This window comes from Thermobia domestica, chromosome 1 (assembly GCF_964235325.1).
Source record: "Thermobia domestica chromosome 1, izTheDome1.hap1.1, whole genome shotgun sequence".
In the NCBI taxonomy this organism is placed as follows: Eukaryota; Metazoa; Arthropoda; class Insecta; order Zygentoma; family Lepismatidae; genus Thermobia; species Thermobia domestica.
Genome location: NC_137454.1, coordinates 208264417 through 208288898, shown reverse-complemented (window position 1 = coordinate 208288898; position 24482 = coordinate 208264417). Strand labels below are relative to the sequence as shown.

Genomic DNA, 24482 nt, shown 5'->3' with positions numbered 1-24482 from the left:
ATTATAAGATTAAGTGTGAAGAAATTAATAGGCTGATTATACCCTAAATGTTAACATGGTGAAAATCACAGATCTACTCATTCAGAACTGAAATATGACAATTATCTTCAATTGTTTAAGGCTTTTAAAGCAAATCATAACGTTCAGCAGTTTTGTCAAGAGGAACAATCAAGATGAGGCCAATACTGACATATTAAGCACTGACTCCATTTTCCACAGGTTCTTGTATCCGACCACTTCTCACCGCAAATAAAGTTCATAGTTTGTGTTGTCAGAAACATCTTTTCCAAGAGTTTAAAATAGATTTCAAGGATCAGAAAAAGTGAAAACATTGCCAGTTTTTGAATCGTCTTTCTTTCCTTCCAAATTTATTTATTTTTTCATGACGGTAGCTGTAGGCTTCCTTGTTGTTTCATCACACCATTTGAAACTCAAGTGTCGTTTCACATCGAACTGGAACTTGGACTTTTTGTATTTGCAGTCTTTTACAATGCCTCCTGTTTAACGTATTGTCTTCGAGTTTCAAGCATAGCTTAACATGCCGTCGCTGCTTCACAGGATTTTGCTTTCCTTTTAACTTCAATTCAACAGGATATTCTTATATAGAGAACTAAATAACATAGTCGCTAGCAAACGTTTGTGTCTTCCATTCGACTTCCTTTTTTCCTTTAGTACCAGTGTAGGAGAAATTCCCTCGACATTTATATAACCCTTTCCGGAAGTTAGATTTACAAACTTCAGAGTGTTCCATATTACCACTATGAACCATTTTAAAAGCAGCATAAAAAAAAAAAACTTCGCCTACACCCTTCAGTTCTCTTACATTATACCTTAGTGTGGAATCCTTATCTGAATATTTTCTATAGCACTTAACTGTATTTTTTTCTAGTAAAACTCAAAAACATGTATAACTCTAACTTTACAACACTTGTTCGATAGTCGAAAACCTGCGACTACTGCTTACGAAGACGACGCTTACTCAACTGCGTTCAACGCGCTCTAACGTGGGTCATGATAAATAATTTTGAAGCGTTACTAACTGCTAACATGAAATTGCACCACTGAGTAGAAACTTATAGTATATTTCATATGACAACCTTCTTTCATACTCCTACTTTCTCCCCTCCTATTAGACATCTAGAAGACGAAGCAAATATTTCTCTCGATATGATGTCCATACAATTAGATCTATCAAATGTAGTAAGGAATATAACAAAATCTTCCCAGGTTGCATATTTCCCCAGATCAACCCTGGATTAACTGACGCCGGGCCTTTAAGGATGCCAAGCTTTATACCTTTATTTAAGTTCCATTTTACGGTCATAGATCAGTGAAGCTTAAAACCATGTAAAATATGTAGTGCACATAAATCATATTTCTGCGTGGAAGATCTGGGTTCGATTCCCGGTTGGAGCTCATGTAGTTCGGATCCCATGTTAAGCTGTAGGTCCACGTCTCATATAGCCTCGCTGCTGAACGGAACGCTTAAGTAAAAATCAAATCAATTCAACTGAAATACATATTTCTGTACGGAGAAAAGAGTACATTTTCAAAGATAAAAGTTATGTTGATTATTAGCTACACAAATTATTTAAAAGATCCTGTTATTAAAATTGTTCTGTTTTCGGGATAAACAGAAGAAAAGAGAGAGAAAGAGAAAAATATTGTATGTTAATTATACCCATATAATTTTGCAATTATTTCTTTGCAAAACCATGTCATTGGAAAACCTCGAAAAGATTTAACTGGATGGAAAGGACGGCTTAATCGACATAGAGTAGATAAGGAAGTGTAAATGGAGCGTCTCGAACTGCACGGTACTGATGTGGATGCAATTTCTCAAATATGATACAAGATATTGAATGTTGGTATGGTAGTTTTTAAAAAGGTTGGTTGAATGGATTTGAGTTTCGCATTCCTTCCAGCACCGAAGCTGTAGGCCTACTAGATGTGGACCAACAACTTAACGTGAGATCCGAACCACATAATCTCCCATTGGGAATAAAACCAGGCTCTCTGCTCCAAAGAAGTGTATTTTAACCATATAGCCAAGAGGGAGGTCGACATGAAATAAGAAGGTATTAGTACAAAAAATAAACTTTGTTGGAATATTTATTAACATCACAGATGAAAAAGACTGATTAAAAGGAAAACAAACTTACTAGGGATGTATGCGAACCGAGACAGCGAGATATTATGAAAATTGGTACCCTGGCTAATTGTGGATTGCTAATTATCGTGGTGATAGTCACTCGGTGCGGAAATGCCCTGTTTACCTTCTACGTATAATACATATACCAAGCAGTGACCAGATGAGGCTGAGCTGTTATACTCTAAAAACGCCGGGAAAAGCAGAAAATGAAAAATGTGTGCAGGTAACCCGATACCTACGGGAGGGGCACATATGACCAAGAACACGGCAGTAGTGTTACACAAGCCATGTTACCATCCCAACATAAACTTATAGTTTTTCAAACATAACGTATACAATTTTATGGCGTTTAAACAACTGACATAAAACGTGAAAGAAAATAAGAAAAAGATAGGTTATCAGTGTTGACAAATAAGGGAGATATGAGGCTCTAAAGTTGAGAAATTATGGGGACCGTACAGAGGAAAGAACAAATGTACAACAAGAACAAGGCTGCAGATGGAACAAATGTACAACATTGAGTAAACTAAAGTATGCACAGCATCCAGTGACTAACGGGCTTGTTACAGAATTCACCAAAAAAGACACATGTTAGAGTAGCTGTAGAAAAAAGAAGTCCCATATGACATAATGTGAAAATGTAAACAGCAAGTCTTCCTGTAGCGCAGCAATTCTAATGGCGTTTATATGGAATCGGTTTCTCGAACCGTTTCCGAGAGCTATAAAGCGAACTCTCTTGGGGTTGCAACACTGCATAAAATCATGCAAGCCTTCCAAACCACAGAAACGTAGCACCTGGAAGAGTACAGAAAAGCTGTGGCACGAAAGGTAACAAATATGTGACAAGAAAGTACGTCACAATCGATTTGCAAAGATTAATAACATGTGATAGTATAGGATAGGGGCTTAAATAAGGGCCCGCAGACCCCGCATTGCGGAGGCCCAACCCATCACAGGGCCCCCAAAACTTGAAGTGGGGCATACAGAAGCTGCCCCACTCCACGCTGTCTGCGGAGAGGCCCTCAAACCTTTAGTTACGCCACTGGTATAGGAGTCAGTCGAAAGTATAGGAAACGTCAGTATGTCAGACAACGATGAAGGTAAAACACACTGCTTTCAGGTTACCAGTAATATACAGGCGCAAAATAATTTAACATCATACACCAATAGATACAATGGAAAAGTCATAGATAGTATGGAAAAATATTTACATTTCTCGCCCTAACCGCACACTCGATATGACATATCAAACCCATTAGTCACTGGATGCTGTACATGCTATAGTTTACTCCCTACTGTACATTTGTTTCTTCAGCAGCCTTGTTGTTGTTGTACATTTGTTCCTTTCTCTGTACGGACCCCATAATTTCTCAAATTTAGAGCCTCATATCTCCCCTATTTAGGAACACTTATAACCCAGCTTTTGCTTAATTTGTTTTAAGTGTTATGCAAATTGTTTTAATGCCATAAAATAATATGTTATATTTGAAAAACTATAAGTTTGTGTTGAGATGGCAACACTGCTTTGCGACACTACTGCCGTGTCCTTGGTCACGTGTTCCCCTCCAGTAGGTATCAGGTTATTTTCCTGCTTTTTCCGGCATTTTAGGGGTTAATTCGGCACAGCCTCACCCGGTCACTGCTTGGTATATGTATTATATATGTATGTAGAAGGTAAACAAGGCGTTTCCGCACCGAGTGACTATCGCCTCACCACGATGATTAGCGATCCACAATTAGTCAGGGTACCAATTTTCATAAATATCTAGCTGTCACGGTTCGCATACGTCTCTTGTTAGTTTGAAAATAGAGTCACTGATGTAGTCATTTAAGTTTTCGTTTATTATTATCATTATTTTAAATACAAAATAAGGAAACATTTACCACCATGACACACAGAAAAATTTGGACTAGAAAAACAATGAATTTGACTCTTACTAAAATTACGAAAGGAAAAAGTAAAGGGACAGAAATCTGAAGGTGAAATTAGAATTGTAACTGCGAACAAATCAATAGATCTATCCAATTTTCCTTAAATGTATACCTTCGTTCTGTACTGTGCGTAGATTGTACCCGTTTGAGAACTTCGATTCGTAATAACGCAGTTCTCTCAGTGACAGTAATACCAAGGGACACATAGTTGCTGTAATTCTATAGTTAAGATGCATTGATATGTTAAATGAATTTTCATGAATAAATAACGTTATAAATGTGGGTTTGGAAAAGAATGACACACCCTTCATTCACATACTATTAAATTTCTTTATTTCTATTTTTAATTTTATTTATTACTATTTATTTATTTTTACGTAGCAGAAAAGATGTGATACGATATTACAAGTCTTCTCTATTGGCTATTGTTGTCCCTCTTCCTCAAAGTTCTACGACTAAGGATGAACACTTCCAGGAAAAATGTCTGAAACTGATCTAGTCGCAGGTCATTGAGAGACAGGGTAACATTGACCAGCGGAATTAGCTCGCTGTCTTTTCAGCTCACATATAGCAAAACTAAAGCTAGAGCAAGTCTGAAACAAAGAAAGGTAAGCTGAGAAATAATTATAGTACATGGAAAATAAATACTTGTAAACTCACCAAGTACGCCTCGTATTGCTTCTTATACATGTCTAGCAGTAACCTTGCCAGAGCGTCCATTTTGGGTAATGTATCTGCTGCGTGGATATGAATCAATTCTAAACCTTCATCACTCACTCGTTCGTATTCTGGATGCGTAAGAAGTCTATCGCATAGAATCCTGCAATTATATAACCTATTGCAATATATATATAATTTTCTATTAAAATAAGTCGACTGTATATTTTTGATAATAATTATGAACAATCAAATATTACAATATTATATTTCCTTTTTAATTATTGATGTTTAATATTTAGTGCTTGACCTTAATTAACGTATGTATTAAAATCCAGAAAATATTCTTTAAGAGTAAGTGGAATTAACACATCACACGTTAAATGTACTACCCATTAACGAAGTTTAAAAGGTTCAAAATGATAACATGTTGCATCTTTCGTAGTATGAAGTAAACATATAATGATGCCCACGAAAGGAGTCAGACTCTTGCAAGAGAAACATAAAGGAGACAACACTTCCAATGGCATCTTATTGAGGTGTGTGTTATTTTAAATTGAGTGGCTTAGAGTACGTCACATTTTCTAACTCTTAAGTAAACTGAAAAAAAAAAAAATAATAATAATCTCATACAATTCAATGCAATGATACATATCAAACAATCTTCCCCTGCCATCTGCAGGTACATTTCCGAGATTAAACTACCTAAACATTGTTCAGCGTAAGCTCTAAACTCCGATAAACAAAATATTTATATCCCTCCGCTTGTCACAAATACTATTGGCTAGTGAAGTATCACTTCCCACGGGGAGGAGCAAATTATACACGTGCATTTTGACAATACTGTTTTGTGTTGTCCAGATACTACAGCAGCAGCAGAAAAAAAAAGAAACTCGAAAGATTTTTTTTAAAAAAAGTATTTGAATTTCGCTCGTAAACAATTGTTGCTTAGTGAATAAAGATTTGCCTTGTTGGTGTTTCACCACAACACTCGCGGAACCAGGATTCATGCCAGTCATCTTTCAGGGCTTTATAAGCAGAACACCCGTTCATAGTTGAGTTGGCGCCATAATTACTGCGCATCCTTAGTGTTTATTTCTATTGTTTCACTAGCCACACTCGATTGCAGTATTATTAGATAATCCGTATTATATTTTTGTCATTTATAATAATATAGCAGTTTTATATGAAGCTTCATAGTAAAAGTAATAATGCAATCACATGAACTATTTTGCGGAGGAGTACAAGCGTCGGTAGGACAACAGCAAATCAGCGAGATTTAGTTTCACGTGGCTTTGTTTATCGCAGTTTAGAGCTTACGCCGAACAATGTATACATAGTGTTCGATCTCAACGAATTCTACCTAATAATTCAATTTCACCGGAAATGGCGCTTACCACTATGTTCCCCCGAGCCACTCAATTATATTCGGTGCTTAAACATTCCCTGAAATAAAAGACACAATCTACAAAAAATATTTTTTTCATAAGCTTGAATGCTATATGTATAATATTGCTGTAATATGAAAACGATAGACACGTATTATTTTACTTCATAATAAGCTAACAAATTTAAGCTGCTTTATGAAAAAGTTAACATTCAGAAAGACACGTGTGAGTGGAATGGAACTTATATTACAGATTCGATACATGACTATACAGAAATGATTAGAAATTTTAATCTTCATAAATCAGTATGGCCTGAGGAATCACTTGCCATATGTTGCTTATATGTGAGTTCACAAAGTACCGACATTATGTATAGGGATGCTAACGAGCCGAGATATGTTTCGAATCTCGTCTCTACTTGACTCGAAAACGAGACGAAATTCTAATCGAAGCACCCTTTGTGAAATTCGAGATGAGTCGAGACAAATGTCTGTTTCGACTAGAATTTTTGAGTTGACATGAAGCTGCTCGTAAAAAATATCGATTCGTCTCGAATGTATCAAAAATCGTTGCATAACTATTAAAATTATTTTCAAAAAAAAAAAGTAGTCATCCAGAAACAGCTATCTGTTTTGTAACCAATACCAATATTTGTTATTTTAAAACAGGTACGGAACTGTTGAACTTAATAGTTAACCTTTCGCCAACAAGTTCTAATTTTCATCTCGTTACAGTAAGTAAAACTAATAATTGTATGCCGTGATATTTAATAGAACTTGTAACATAATAATAATAATAATAATAATAATAATAATAATAATAATAATAATAATAATAATAATAATAATAATAATAATAATAATAATAATAATAATAATAATAATACTTCATCTATCCAGTTATCTAGTTTTATATAACTATTGGGATAAAGTGAACTTCATAAATTCTCTGAGAGAGCAAATGCCAATCTGTAGTAATTTAACACAGTTATTGTATTTTCATTCCTACAAACGCAATAGATCTCCGGACTATTCTCTTCCCCAACTATATTGAGGCTTTAATGTCTTGTAGCATATCATAAGTTATGGAAAATGTATAATGTAACATTTGTTGCATATCACAATACTATATACATATCACCATCATATAAAATATTAGATGAGCATACGTCGTATACTCAGTATACCTTCTATTACAACTCTACAAATATGTTAATGTTTACTTACGTTTCTGCTCTTACGTAGAGTACGAAAGCATTTTCATAGTTCTGCTCTTTCAAATAACAATTAGCTAACTTTATCATCTCCAGAGCAGCCAGATAATACCTGAAATTCATCAACTCGATTAGTAATATTATAAGTGGTAGTGATCATAAACGGCTATAATGCACACGACTCACGAACCAACTTGTTACAGAACTACAGACTACCTAAAACAAATATATTCCGGATCGACGTTTCGGTGCTTTCCGCTCCGACTAAATCAATGGTAGCAACATAGTAAGTTGGATTTAAATGCACGTGTTAAACCAGTGGTTCTCAATCTTGTTTATTTGGCGCCTACTTCGTAAATACTGGGAATCACTGTGTTAAACAAAACAAAGTGTCAAATCACAAACTAACACACACTCGTTTATGTTTATACGATGATGCTGATTCACAAGCAGATTCGTCTGACTACCATCTACGACCTATGTGATTCAATAATTTTAATAAAAGCTAACATGTATGTTATAGTCGCAGTAAGATTACTATTTCCTTGAGTAATAATTCCTTGCCTGATACTCTCGCGACCACAACAACTTGTGATACCTGGGCTCTACACCAATCATAGAACTGGTTTCGTTTTCATGTGACGCATCGGAAGATTTCGGTACAATTTGTTGGTAGCTTCTTTCCAAACGCATACTTTGAGCTCCTTCGTGGCTAAGCGGTTAGCGTACGCGCCTTTGGCGTGGGAGACCCGGGTTCGATTCCCGGCGGGAGCTCATGTGGTTCGGATTCCACGTTAATCAGTAGGTCCACGTCTCATATAGCCTCGCTGCTGAACGGGACGTAAAACTCAAAATCACCTCACCAAACGCATACTTCAGAAAACATCAAACATCAGTAGTCAAACTTTGAAGACATGGTGAATAAGTGACAAGAGAACAATACTTAAAGCAGTGGCGGCCGGTGGATTGTGGTTTCGGGTGTTGCAGTACGAACGATCGGAGACGGGGAGTAAAGTTGTCTAATACATGTTGGTTGAACTCAGTATTCCCATTATGAAGTATTTTTCGATGAAAAGCATAATCAATGGTGATAACCTTTCTTGGAACATTAATTTTCTTGAAAGTGTCAATTCTTTTCGATGTGGAAAAACGACTTTTCCCCTTTTGCTGACGTAATAGTTACAGTTAATATTAATTTCAGCATTTTTGTAGATTCACTAAATAATTTTTCTAGATTATTGCGAACAACTCATTCTAGCAAAAACAATCCCTGACAGTGATTCAAATTCCTTTGCAGCTTAAACTGAAGAAAGTTCGTAGGAGAGATTAATATTGTTTTTTCAAAAAATATAAATTGAATACACTTTTTTCACAGCTTATAAAGGAAAATTTAAAACAAATTGTGGACATATATATAGTGCAAACAACATTGCTGTCATAAGATGTCCTGTGAATTTAAACCGGATTTATTTCAAACACTCTCCTGAATTGCCCTTTCTTTGTTTTATCTAAGCCTTAATTGCGAGTTTTCCCTATGCAAGCAAATCTATTAAAAAACAGCTGATACAAACGCCAAAACAGCTTATACAAAAGAGGAATATGAATCGCGAATGTCACACATACACAAACACACACACATGTAAGAAAGAGAAACTACATTCCAAATCCCCGTCTTGGTTATAAACAATGCACGATGAACACAATATACTTCCACATGAGGCGAAACAATGCTTATCAATACCATACGTTCTCGAAAGCAAACTTTGAAACCCTCCAGATGTAGGATCAGTATGTAACAGAAGCCAAAAGTCAAAGAACGTCAAAACAAACAACATGCCAGTTCTACACCCAGAAATGTTTATTGTGAGAGGTTCAAAGTATATGAGGTGGTCCAATGCGTCTATGTAATACCGAACCTGTCTTATTCTGCACCCAAAAAGATGATAAGAGATTGATATGTTTTTTTTTTCAAAAAATATAAATTGAATACACTTTTTTCACAGTTTATAAAGGAAAATTTAAAACAAATTGTGGACATATATATAGTGCAAACAACATTGCTGTCATAAGATGTCCTGTGAATTTAAACCGGATTTATTTCAAACACTCTCCTGAATTGCCCTTTCTTTGTTTTATCTAAGCCTTAATTGCAAGTTTTTTCCTATGCAAGCAAATCTATTAAAAAACAGCTGATACAAATGCCAAAACAGCTTATACAAAAGAGGAATATGAATCGCGAATGTCACACATACACAAACACAAACACACACACATGCAAGAAAGAGAAACTACATTCCAAATCCCCGTCTTGGTTATAAACAATGCACGATGAACACAATATACTTCCACATGAGGCGAAACAATGCTTATCAATACCATACGTTCTCGAAAGCAAACTTTGAAACCCGCCAGATGTAGGATCAGTATGTAACAGAAGCCAAAAGTCAAAGAACGTCAAAACAAACAACATGCCAGTTCTACACCCAGAAATGTTTATTGTGAGAGGTTCAAAGTATATGAGGTGGTCCAATGCGTCTATATAATACCAAACCTGTCTTATTCTGCACCCAAAAAGATGAGAAGTGATTCTTAATTACTGCCACTTATGTTTTTAGAAAAAAATAGTACGATTATTGTTATAAGAAAAGAAAGAGTACATGATGAGACGTAAAATAAAATATTTAGCCTCCATCAATCATTTCTTCTGTTAAACAAGTATAGTTCGTTAAGAAAGTCTACAAATGTTAGTCGAGTTTCGAAATTTTTGGGAGATCCGGATCCGGTGGAGCCCCCTCGTGGCTGCGCCCTTGAGTGTTGCTAACTAGTCCCAAATTGAATGTGGTGTTTCCCATTATACAGTTTTATGTGGAAAGTTATCAAGAGTATAAAATATATTTATTTTATAAAAGAAACATGTATATACTAAAATACTATTCATTGAGGGGAGATTCTATATATTGACTTATTCGGTTCACAAATTACTATACAAGAAGCCTTCATTATTAATATAAGTTAAGAATTAACTTGTAAGTGCGTGTTTACTTCCATTTGTTTTCTGCTCTACTAAATATTTTTTTTCTTATTTTGTAATTCTGCAATAACTTTTATTTTTAATTGTCATTATATTTGTTTGCTTCAGTATAGCCCCGTAATTTAAAAATAGAAATGCATAAAAATAATTTCCATTTGTTAATTGGTAGTGAAATAAAATTCAAAAATCTTATTTAGAGCGGAAAACCTTCTCATTCACTGGAAACGCTGCACTGCAACGACCAGACCATTTAACTTCTGAGATAGGCGAAAGAAGACTTAACATTCGCTCCAATTCCAGTGCTGTACAAATCTGGTCGTTCTATGCTCGCTGCAACACAATATAAATTAAGCGACTACGGTTTGTTTTCCGCTTGTTAAAACGGATTAATGGATTTTAGTTATAGAAGTAAAAAATATGTTATTTAAAATATATATAGGAGTATTAGAAAGTAATAGGAGTATTAGAAATATAAAGAGGAGTTATTTAAAATATTTTTCCCGCTCTCTACTATTACTGCTAATAACATTTTTTTTTTCTTGAAATACTTTGGTTATTGCGCAACGCTACAACACTAACATTATAGTCTAGCAGCTAGGAGAGTCCTGTTGGGAGTTTGAGAGCCAGAAGGTTTGTTTGTTTTACCGAGTTCTACTATCTTTAGTGTTTTAAAAAAAATTGGTCACATGTTCTGAATCATGGTCATTATTGAGCAATGGCCGCCATCTTGAATATTCCTTTCGTATTCACTACATTTTTCTTAAAGACATCTAGCTCAAGCTGTAATTGTCGCAAAGTTATCAGTTATACCTCGTTCGATTTGCAATAGTATAGGCTTTTAGGTGACCTTATTCACTTGTCAGTAATACACACAAGAGGGAAGTAAAGCAGGGAAATTTTGAAAATTTCCCTCAAAATTTCCCTTTTACCGATTTTTTGCTATTGTTATATGGCAACGCTGGGTTCTAGGCGAGAAAGAAAAAATACATACAGTTCCTGTAATGTGATAAATATATGCTGAAAGTTTTGTCTTGATTGGTTCACTAGCAGAGGAATAATAAAATATTTTGTATTTTATGATTTTGGTCGCTCTAACAATCTTTGGATTTAATGAAAGTACTTTCGTCACATAGAAAGACCTCCAGCTCAGACTGTAATTGCCGCAGAGATACAAATAATATTTCGTTTTATAATTTGTTTGATTAGAGTAATAAATGGTGTGGATTAATCTAACATATGTGCCATTATAACTTATGACAAGGAAGTATAAGGGAAATAAATATAAAATTCACACGAAATATTTTTCTTTAATGATGTGGAAACACTAAAAGATAGAAGTGGAACTACTAGAAATTCACTAAACATTAATACCCAATATTTAATTCACAAGTGAAAACATAGATTTTTTAAAAATCGTAACATTTCATGTTTCGTAATTAAGAAATGTGTTCCAAATTTGATATCAAGTGATATTTTCAAACAGCAATTTATTATTCTTCTTACATAACAGTAAACAAATGTCTGATAAACTGACACTTTCATCCCACATTTACACACATATTCTTCACTTTACATTTACAGAATGGACAACACGGTATTTGTTTCACTCTGCAAGGACAAACATTAACTTTTGTACATGTCTTGCACATACAAGGAGAGACAAATTCAGGAGGTCTGAAATATCCAGTCGTTATTATTGGCTTAAGATATCCTGCTTCTTCTATGTAACCATACTCTAGTGGATTCAGTGGTTGGGCTTCATCCAGCACAGTCATCCATATGTAGCACTGAAGATATGCACGCTGTATATGAAAGACTATCGTTGATGATGGTGGACATAGTTGAGAAAAGTTGATAGCATTGATTATGGTTCCGTTGTTGATAAAGTACGATCTACTGATGCGATAAAGAAATGTGCAGAAATACTTCGCGAAGAAGCTAAAAGCTATGTCTTTATGTTAAATGAAAAGTTTGGTGATATAGTTGACCGGCAATCATCAAGTACTCAACGTAGACGTGATACCTTATTTCATATATCCTATTTCTTAATACACAATGGCTTAAAAAAACACCGTTACATGCCGCTAATGCTCAAGCAATACACCATTTAAGTAGATCCAAAACTCTCATCATTATGTTGAACCGTCAAGGGCTATGCTGCAGTTATGATGATGTACTACGTCAAGATCAAATGCTAGCAAATAGGACTATTATTAGGGCTAAAGGACACCGTGTTCGCATACCTCCATCAATAAAACCCAACATTCATGTTCGAGGTGCTATGGACAATTTCGACAGAGAAGAAGCTACATTTTCGGGAATGCATGGAACACACGACACAGTACTTGTCTTGTTTCAAGACCATCATCTGAGTGATAAACTTAACGTCTCGTTAGAAGAACCTGATAATCCAGAGAGATACCTGAAAACGTTTGGCATTGACGTCACTTCACGAACTCTCACTAAAGATATAGATGCCCAAAAACTATTGTACTACATAAAGCCAAAAACAAGGTGCAGTATCCTCAACACTTTCGTTCCTAGCAATGACCTAATTACAGCAAATGAAATAAAATAGACAGGCAGAAATTTAGATCTCATATGGTTTCTTTCAAGATTTCTTAAGAAATCCAACGTACCTCAATTACATTTCCCTCAGGAAGTTGAGATTCCCTCTAGAAACGCTTTAATGAGTGCACTGTCTGAACATCTATCTCACAGGACCATTACGGGATATACTCCAATACAACCCTATCCTGCAACTCAGTATGACTCTATTTATGCAACAGTGTGTAATTTCCAAGATATCTTGCACCAGTTAAATGTCGAAAAGAGTGACGAAGGCGTATACCATATAGCTAAAGAAATTCAGCTTCTTCAACCCGAAAAGTTTTCCAACATATTTCTTGGCCTTGGAGGATTTCATCTTCAGAAAGTCGTGCTTGCATGTATTCGTCTATACCTCAAGAGCAGTGGAGCTTCGAAAATTCTTGGTCAGACTGAAACCATGGGTCCACACACTGCTGAAAGCGCTTTAAAAGGAAACCACTATAGCAGGGGAGTTAGAGCAATAGAAATGCTTTGTGAAGTAATGGAAACACTGGAGTGGAAGGCGTTCATGGAACAGATTAACATAACTAAATGCTCTGAATTGTTCTCAATAGTAAAACGCATACAGTTATCAGTGTATGAAGAACAAAGTTTATCTAAAGAAACTAAATGTGCTATCGAAAACCTGAGTGCCATCAGAATGGACTTTGAGAAATTTAGAGAAAGTGGAGCACAAGAAAGTGAAATGTTTGCTTATTGGAATCAGTTTGTCTCCACACTTGCTCCTCTTCTCCGAGACTTAATTCGAGCGGACAGAGAAAATAACTGGGACTTGCATGTGTGCAGCCTAAGAGAGTGTTTGCCACTTTTCTTCTCATTTGACAGAACAAATTATGCACGGTGGTGTACTCTATATTACCACGATTGCTTAGAACTAGAGCAAGAACATCCTCTGATCTATAATGAGTTTAAGAACGGTCTTTTCACAGTTCAACATAGTAACAACAGATTTAGCAGCGTTGCATTGGATCAAGCACTAGAGCAAACTACAATAAGCCAGCCAAGGGATCTGGAGGCATAATCGGAGTAACCAGACGAAAAGAAGCCGTGACAAAACACGATCTTGTCAAGCATGAGAAAGAAAATACGACATACTTTTTTGAGACGGTTTTGTGGCCTTAATGAAGACGATGAATATGCTCTTCATCATGAGTTTTCGAAGTCTTTAATAATTCAAAAGCAGCAAAATATTTCAGAGATGATAACTGTTGTGCTTGAGAGAGGAAATCATTTTTCGAAATTTGATAGTTGTGGAATTTCTAACATTATAAGTGGATCAAAAATTGATCAAGTAATAGCTGAGTACTTACTCTCTATACAAGGAAACGGAAATACTAGCTACAAAAACGTCGTTCAAGAAAGGCTTATTGACAAATCCAAAGGTATTCTAGATCCCATACATAAACAATTTCCAAAGACAAAGAAACACATATCTGCAACCGAGACGGCACTCCAAGGAACAAATAATGCTATTCGGTTCATAGAAATAGCATGTTCAAGAAATTTCGATATTGAGACAGTACTAAAATACGAGTTTACATCTACATCGTATTATCTAACAGATGATGGATTCTTAAAGAAAGCAGATAAAGCACAACTCAGCAAAGAACTTGAAAAACCCTTTTTAAATAAGAATGATGTGTTAGTCATCTACCAACGCAGGAAACGAGACTAGCAATGGTGATTGACTTTATAGTGTACGCGCGAAAAATCTATATCAAATGACTTATGTGCAAGCCGTTTGGAGACTACTTTGACTATTTGTGGAAAATATTTTTAAAACTCTCTGAAGGTTGTTTGCGTACTGACATAGCGTTTGACTTGTATCAAGATAAAAGTATAAAAAAACTGGGAACAACTGAGGCGACAAAAAATGTTGATTCTATTGATGTGATTCCTAGTAACCCAAATGCACCCCTTCCTGTCAACATAAATACTTTTTGGGCTTCAAACCAGAACAAAGCACGTTTGCAAGAACTCTTCATTCAGTGGATTGTCGATCAAGGAAATTCTATAAAATCTTTGTATTTGGGAGGAGGTCACAAACATAACCCAAAGCTATGCCTGAAATTAACCGAAAGATCTGTTAGTTTGGTACCAGATCTTTACTGTGAATATGAGGAAGCTGATAATAGAATCATGAAACACATCCAACACATGGCCGAAACTGATTCCATTGAAAGAGTTATGATTGTCTCAGTATTGCCTCAGACAGATGTTATGATTTCCGCACTATATCATTTCAAAAATAGTTATAAAAAATGTGGCCTGAAAGAACTGTGCGTTGTCAAAGACACACGACCATCTATGAGGTACATACCACTTCACAAAATGACGGAGAACATAGACGACACACTTTTATACGTTCTTCTTGCTGTTTACAGTTTAACTGGTTGCGATACCACAAGTAAGGTTGGGACAAAACTTATGGCACTTAAAACAGCAATGACATCAGGAACCATGTTGAACAATTTTGGAGTTGCTCCCTTGGATGAAGGAATGATACAAAATGCCGAGCTTTTTATCGCAAAAGTACTTGGTTCATCAAAAACAAACTGTGATATGGTACGATTTGAACAATACCACAAAGCAAATGCTATCAACTTTTCTCAACTATGTCCACCATCATCAACGACAGTCTTTCATATACAGCGTGCATATCTTCAGTGCTACATATGGATGACTGTGCTGGATGAAGCCCAACCACTGAATCCACTAGAGTATGGTTACATAGAAGAAGCAGGATATCTTAAGCCAATAATAACGACTGGATATTTCAGACCTCCTGAATTTGTCTCTCCTTGTATGTGCAAGACATGTACAAAAGTTAATGTTTGTCCTTGCAGAGTGAAACAAATACCGTGTTGTCCATTCTGTAAATGTAAAGTGAAGAATATGTGTGTAAATGTGGGATGAAAGTGTCAGTTTATCAGACATTTGTTTACTGTTATGTAAGAAGAATAATAAATTGCTGTTTGAAAATATCACTTGATATCAAATTTGGAACACATTTCTTAATTACGAAACATGAAATGTTACGATTTTTAAAAAATCTATGTCTTCACTTGTGAATTAAATATTGGGTATTAATGTTTAGTGAATTTCTAGTAGTTCCACTTCTATCTTTTAGTGTTTCCACATCATTAAAGAAAAATATTTCGTGTGAATTTTATATTTATTTCCCTTATACTTCCTTGTCATAAGTTATAATGGCACATATGTTAGATTAATCCACACCATTTATTACTCTAATCAAACAAATTATAAAACGAAATATTATTTGTATCTCTGCGGCAATTACAGTCTGAGCTGGAGGTCTTTCTATGTGACGAAAGTACTTTCATTAAATCCAAAGATTGTTAGAGCGACCAAAATCATAAAATACAAAATATTTTATTATTCCTCTGCTAGTGAACCAATCAAGACAAAACTTTCAGCATATATTTATCACATTACAGGAACTGTATGTATTTTTTCTTTCTCGCCTAGAACCCAGCGTTGCCATATAACAATAGCAAAAAATCGGTAAAAGGGAAAATTTTGAGGGAAATTTTCAAAATTTCCCTGCTTTACTTCCCTCTTGTGTGTATTACTGACAAGTGAATAAGATCACCTGAAAGCCTATGCTATTGCAAATCGAACGAGGTATAACTGATAATTTTGCGACAATTACAGCTTGAGCTAGATGTCTTTAAGAAAAATGTAGTGAATACGAAAGGAATATTCAAGATGGCGGCCATTGCTCAATAATGACCATGATTCAGAACATGTGACCAATTTTTTTTAAAACACTAAAGATAGTAGAACTCAGTAAAACAAACAAACCTTCTGGCTCTCAAACTCCCAACAGGACTTTCCTAGCTGCTGGATTATTAGCCGCAACTTTCTTAAAGACCAACAGCGAAAATATAAAACAACAAAAATAAACAAAACAAAACTTGTCTTCAATCCATTAACCCTGTACTTTCAGTAGACACTCTCTACAAAGCGTGAGGGTCGAGTCTGGCAAAATTTTATGGATGTGGTTTTATGACCGGCACACACCCTCGCCTTCTATTGAGTGGTGAAATCGGTAGATCAAGGTCCAGCTTCACGACTCATTGCAGTCACTATAGTCCAAATTTGATACACAAAATTTACTTATATTTTGATTATTTCGCTTAACTTGTCTTGACCGCTTCCTTTGTGGTTTAGTGCCATCTTTGGTACCTGTGTTCGATTTCGATGGAAGGTTTAACTGTGGTTCGGATAACACCTCAATTGAAGATAACGTCTCACAAAGCTTCGATGCTGGTCACAAGCACCCTCCAACCCCCCCCCCCACACACACATAGCACACTGACGTCCACTGGATGTACGAGACTGATCAGCAATGGACAACATGACATTCCGGGGTCATCCGAATTTGCTCCTGGGATATCCATAGGACCTCCGCGAGATATCCAGATGTCCGCTAATGTAACAGAAAACAGGACCTCAAAGGGGTGTCTACTGGTAAATCGTAGGATAATGTGGTTCTAGGTACGTCCAGCGTAGAAGTTCCCTGGGAGCCTCCTGTCTCATCCGGGACATCCTGAGGACATCCTCATGGAAATCCATGCAGGACGTCCATGAGATGTCTACTCATTGTCCCAATAATCCTGGGAGCCATATGGAATAATTGGGATCAAATTTGGACGACCTTGGGACGTCGTGTGCTATGTGGGCCATGTTATTCAACAGCTAATTTGATCCGGTAGTAGATATTAATGGATGGGTGAAACTAACGTATTTCCTTCACTACTTTCGGAATTATTTGTTTCTGCTGGTTTCCAAACATATGAGCTATATTTGGATCTTACAATGGTAATATCTTGCATTAGTTTATAAATCGCATCCCTACTAGAAGAGGGTTACATCTCGGAATTCAATGCTTTTGAAAAACGGCGTTTGAAATTTCAAGAAGTTTAAGATATTTCTGCTGGCTACAAGCACAAGTAGTCGGTGATTGTACAGCTGCAAGGAGACTTCCTAAACATCAAAGATCATTCACTAACAGGAAATACCTCAGTATAATAACTTTATTACTTTAAAAAGATAATAATGTTCGATGCAACAGTATGCGAATATGGAGTTGTTCATATAACTTCCGATATAACATGCAAATTATAATGAAATTTTCATTAAATTTGCACATTCTTGATGGCTAGGGAGCCATCCTCTTTCGCTCCTATTCTCTTTCTTTCTTTCTCTCTCTCTCTCAACGTCTAAGGTATAATTGGGTCAAAGATGGTGATATGCAAATAAGATGTTAAAAATAAAGTAGGCAAATACGAAAACCAATAAAAATTGAGAATAACTTTTGTTATAAGTGTCTTCAAAAATAATACTTTAAAACTTCCTTGTTGAAATGAAAATCTAACATGAATCACATACACTTTATTACAGACACAATTAAGTACATTTGACGAGATAGCAATAACCATTTCTAACCCTGCCAGGGGATGAGGGAAGCCGATATCCAAATGGGCGACTAACACGAGCCATTGGGTCTGGTAGTGTATATGGTACCTCAACATGGTAAAAGAGAGGTAGCTCTACGGGGCGGCCCTAACAGGGGAGAGCAGAGACCACGGCCCGTCTCCTAAATGGGGCCTACAAGTACCATTGGGTCTGGGAGTATCTCAACCTCAAGGGTCTGCGAGTACCAAGTACCTTAACGTGTTCGTGGTACCTCGACACGTTAAAGAGAGGTAGCCCCGTATTGCTTGGGCTAACATACCAGTGGGGGATTACAACATATTCCCAAATAAATATGTCTGTTCGGTAGACGGTCTATATCAGTCATTGGCAGTGGTGATTTTGTTTCAAGGAGGCTTTGCTAACTTTCGAGGGGAGGGCTTTGCCTGAAAATCTAAAAATTCTGCAAGATATTTCATATACTTTAGTTTCTTTGCACTCATTTCTTTCACGTGTGTAGATCTATATGTTTGATCAAAGGTTGCACATGAAATTTTAACATCTTATCAAGGAGGAAGTACTGTCTGATATGTTTCATATATCATGGAAGTCAGCACACTATGAGATTAGAATGTTACTCAGATGTTACATTTCAAGGAAAATACCTTGTTTCCATTATTAATGTAGAAAGTTTTCAGCTTCAAAACAAACAGAGTACACTATTCTTACCGGATGAATGGAATATTGGGATTTATATCAACAGCAATTCCATATTCGAACATCATGGTCACTCTCTCCTTTGGATTTATAATACTCAAATCAGCCGCTGAAAAATCTACAATGGCTCCAAAATCTTTGTAAGCTTCACTCAAATCCATACCCATCTTGAATTAGAATTGACTGTAAATAAAGAACATATAAGGTCTATACAGCATATTGTATATTAAATACGCATTTATATATACAGAGTGTCCCCTGACATAACATAACTGTTATTATCAGAGTTTCAACAAAATGTAATAGAAGAAATCGTCTCTAAATATAAAGTTTCCAATCTAAAATGAAGGTTTTTTTTCTTTTTAAAAAAATTGGACGAGCCGTTTGGGCTGTACACTCCTTATGCGCCCAATGTTAAATGAAAATGCAACGTTGCCATTTACCTGAACCAACAACGTAAGTGAATGAAGTTATTATTATTTGTTTATTTTTTTTTTTTTACAATAACGTGTCGATGGCCAGCCCACATTTCAAACATGCCCCCATTCACATTATGTTGTGGGTCCAAGTAAATGGCAACGTGACATTTTCATTTAACATTGGGCGCATAAAGAGTGTACAACCCAAACGGATCGTCCGATTTAAAAAAATCCGTTCACTTTAGATTGAAAACATCATATTTGGATACGGTTTCCCCTCTTGCATTTTGTTGCAACTCCGATAATAACAGAGTTACCCTGTCAGGAGACTTTTGAGACACCCTGTATACACAGGGTGGACAAGTTATTTTGATCATCCGCTATAACGAAGAAACTAAAAGAGAGAGAAAAGTGAAACTTTGCACGAAGCAACTATAAGGACGGGGACATCTTCACATGTATTAAACAGCAACACAAGCAATGTTGCCAACCCAATATAAAATTATATCTTTCAAATAGAACTACGTCAGATTATTTCATATTTCAAATCAACATGTTAAACGAAAGCTTAAAATACCACTTTTATTATTCAGTGTTGCAAACTAAGAATGTTATAGTATCACAAAGATCCCAAGTTTAGAAGCCTCTAACGCACATACAGCACAACGGAGATGGACAGGATAACGCACATCTAAAGTACCTTAGCGTTGGATATCATAGTCATAGTGTGATATTTCGAATGAATAGCAACGAAGTTAAAAGGGCTTGAATGTTTCTTAAAGCCTTTATTTCGAAAAAGAATGCCGAGAAAAGTATCATATCTAGTTACTTTTGTGGTAATTTATTTTGTCATTTGCACCACTTCGATATCTCTGTTTCGGAAATGTGATTAACATCGACAAAGTTTGCAACACTGCTGAAAGTGGCGTATTTTTGGAAAATATTTAAAATGATTGTTACTTTCCTTCTCTTTTATATCATTAAAGCAATAGCTTTTAGTAACTTTAATTGCAACAAGTTCTCGCTATTACATGATTTAAGCAGCGTTGCAAACTTCGGCAATGTTTATAATATCTCCGGAACGGTCTGAGGTATCGAAATGCTGTAAATGGTAAAATAATTTACACATCCATTACAAATCATACAAGTAACTAGATGTGATACTTATCTAGGCATTTCCATAATAGGATGTTTTCTTTTGTACTGTCTCTAAATGCTTTTAAGAAAACAGTTAATAAGGAATATAAACAAAGATCCGAAGCATGACTACCTTTCTAAAATTGGTCCAAATTGCAAATTCCCAGCATAGACAAGCTTTTCTTTTTGTAGGCATTAATATTGTACATCCATATTTTAAAGAGTGGACATCAGAAATAGAAACATGTAAATATAATTAGCATGGTCTAAAAGTAACTCTGTTTCCTTTTTTAAAAAACGTATATTTTTACTAGTTTCCGTGCGCCAACAGCTCGTCAATTTGGACATTAGAAAGCTTATATTGTGTATAATTGCTTCTTCTTATGGTAAATTACATGGTAATTGCGCTTAAATTGCTTATGTGGTTTCTACTTTTAAAAATAAATTTCTTATAAATTACTCTTCCTTTGTGAATTCCTAGATTGCTTGTAAAATTTCTAAACAGTGGCCTCATATTTTAAATCTGTACTCTTTCATGTCAACTTTATTTTTTCATTAAAATATTCTACAATTGTAAAAAAGTTTACAGTCTTTGTTTTTGCTTGTACTAGGTTTCAAAATATACCCTTTGCTCCACACGTCGGCACAAAAAAAAAAAAAAAAAGTCATCAGCATGGTAAACAATGACACCACTGTCTGGACTTTAGGTTATTTTTCAGCTCCCTTGTGGGTATTTCTTGAGTCTCATTTCTGAATAAAATAAGGTGAAAACTAATTTCAGATTTGTACTTTTCGTAAATTTTACCCTAAAATCATGTTTCAAGCCCTCTTCCCATTTGAAATATTTTACCTGAATTCAAAGTGCTGATTTCAAGATGACTGCCATGATGCCAAATTGAAACATTTGGTGCGCCCCAACACCAATTACCCACATCCAAAGTTTTTCCATCTTTCCTCAAGCCGTTTCAAAAATATAAGGGTGGTGCTGGACTTTTGCCTCACCAGAGTAAAGGATAAGTAGGATAGAGTCAGGTAGAGTAGAATAGAGTCATTCTATTTCATATCAACCAATGGTAAAAAATTCATGATCTCAGATTTTGATATTTTTTGTATATTGAAAGTCATGTTCAAGAATAGTTATTTCCCAAAATAAAACTTTTCCAGCCCTTATAGTTAATTAGTAATTAATTACGCAAGTAGCTTCAAGGTCACGACTCAAACACCGCTGTTTTTGCATTTTATTGTTTATTTCAATAACCTTAAGAGCTATAAAGCTAAAAATTTCCATCCGCATGTAATTTTGCCTGTAGATTTCAAATCTGCAATCAAAACTAATGAGTATTCTATAGGTGTAGAATTATAACTGCATTTATGTCCCAAGTTCAGGCCCTGGAATGAGCATGTGGTGAAAGTTGTACATGTGTGAAATTTTAGCACGAGGTGAAGAAATACCTATATTTTGTGTGAACCAAATTTGGTTTTGGGTATTTGAACCTAAGGGCCAAAATAAAACTTCTAATTTTTAGTAAAATTGTCAGTAGTAATGAATCTGCAAGGGATTAATATATTCTTCAAATGGCTATTTGAGGTTAATGAACCACGAAAATCACCCAGAAGAGCCTAGGAAGGAGATCGCGTAATCAGTGACCATTTGAAATATGACAGTGGCTGTATATGAATTCTTAGCAGTGTTCTTGCCAAACTTAAAAACGGAGCTACCAATCCTTAAACATATCATTTATATTATTATTATTATTATTATTATTATTATTATTATTATTATTATTATTATTATTATTGGAGTATGTTTAGCAGAAGGGGTCCAGTAGCACGTAAAAAACACAAAATTTGCAGGGGAAATGGATAATGCAAGTACTTAGACGTAACATAACGTAATCAAATCTAACCTAACATAAACTAACCTAAGCTAACCTGAACTAACCTAACCTAATATTAGTAGAAATAAGCGAAATTCTATCATTTTTTTGGAAAATTATGCTGGACCCCTATACTAACATAATATAAACTAACTTAAGCTACCCTAAACTAACCTAAGCTAACCTAAACTGGCCTAACTTAAACTAACCTAATGGGAACAGAAATTACCAAAATCATAACATGTTTTTTAGAAAAAATAGCTGGACCCCTTCTGCTAAACATAGGCCTTATTATTATTATTATTATTATTATTATTATTATTATTATTATTATTATTATTATTATTATTATTATTATTAATAATAATAATAATAATAATAATAATAATAATAATAATAATAATAATAATAATAATAATAGCCACCCTTGTTCTCAAAGGAATCAAATTTCTTACTAAATAGTTTTTTTTTTTTAAACGTCTTACGGTATTCACAGAGGCTAATGGATACGATGACGGTGAAATGCGCTACAACAGTGAAATGAAAAAAGTCGAAGGAAACGAGAGAATCCTAAGAAAGTCCACTTGGCGATAGTAGTACGGAATCGAATCAGTTATTTTGTATTTGTCTGGTATTTAATTCAACGCCTCTTTCTTACTACGTTGCACCTCACTTGATTTCTCTTGATGTTTCTCAGGTTGGAAACCACTGATTTAAAGATAAAATTACATAATACAAATAACATTGAATCTCCAGACGCAAACGCACGTAACTCATTTGAATTTTACTTACTGTTTCAATTCATCCAAAAATATAACTGAATTTCAAAGGAACTTTGAATGTTCAATAATTTTTGTAACGGAAAATTAAAATATTCACTGATAATTTTTCATATATTAGGCAGATTTGATCTTGATCTTGTTCACCTCCAAGGAGATGTTTTATACTGGCGCAGATGTTGAAATCCGTCTCTATCTATGCATCTCCCTTGCGGGAGATTTTAAAATTAAAGTCACAGCACTAAGGCCAAGTTGACTGTTTCACTAAAATTGTCTTAAATCTTCTTGTTGTTAATATAATTGTAAAAAGATGGCCCGTTCCAAAATGGACGAATTGGCCTGTTTCAGATAGTTCTGTTTCCACACTAGTTTGTTATTGAAAAAGGAAGGCAGAAGCGTAGAACATACAAAAAATTATGTCTCGCCAACAATAATGGAAAAGTGTTTTCTAGTTCTAGTTCTAGTTATCTCCCTTTTCGGGGATTTATAAAGAAAGTCCCGGCCATATAGCCCAGTGGACTGCTTGACTAAATTTGTTTTAATTGTTTTGAAAACGTAATTTGTATAAAATGGCGCGTTCCAACATGGACGAATTCGCCTGTTCTAAATAGATTTGTTTTCACACAATTTGTAAAATTACTTGGGGGTTAGAGGCTCAGGACATAAAAAAGATGTAATAATATATAAAAATTGTAAACAAACTAAATTTTGTCAAAATTTAAAATTATGTACGAATTCTCAATTGCACAATTGAAGGAGCATGATATTTCAGATGTAAAGATGTCCGTCGCCATCTTGTTCCCCCCCCCCCAAAGTGCTTTCACTAATTTGTACAAAATTTGTTAATCTTGATAAACTTGATGAGTATCCGGTGAAAATAGTTAAATTGACATGATTTATTATTATGATTGTTACCAAATTATTATGATTGTTAATTTTTTTCTTTTTTCTCACGGGTTTGGAATTTACAGAAAAGTATAGTTTACATGTCGTTATTGTAGTTTTCAGTCTTTTGACCTTTTTCTTTTTAATATTTACATTGTTAATTTGTAAGAAAGATATTAGAGCTTTATTGATTTTTACATTGTTTAATGACAAAAGATTTTGGACCTTATGAGGGCCAATGCCGTG

The 24482-nt window shown here is 35.1% G+C and overlaps 1 protein-coding gene across 1 annotated transcript in view; it reads right to left on the bottom strand.

The window, feature by feature from the left end:
- Window positions 1-23693, bottom strand: part of LOC145693334 (uncharacterized) — a 126747-nt gene extending 103054 nt beyond the window's left edge. The window contains exons 1-4 of the mRNA XM_081769232.1: window positions 23365-23693; window positions 19152-19322; window positions 7356-7454; window positions 4745-4904 (exon numbers count right to left, since the gene is read on the bottom strand). Coding sequence (XP_081625358.1) covers window positions 4745-4904; window positions 7356-7454; window positions 19152-19306 — 414 coding nt within the window. The 5' untranslated portion in view covers window positions 19307-19322; window positions 23365-23693. The remainder of the gene's footprint in view (window positions 1-4744; window positions 4905-7355; window positions 7455-19151; window positions 19323-23364) is intronic.
- Between the last annotated feature and the right edge of the window lie 789 nt (window positions 23694-24482).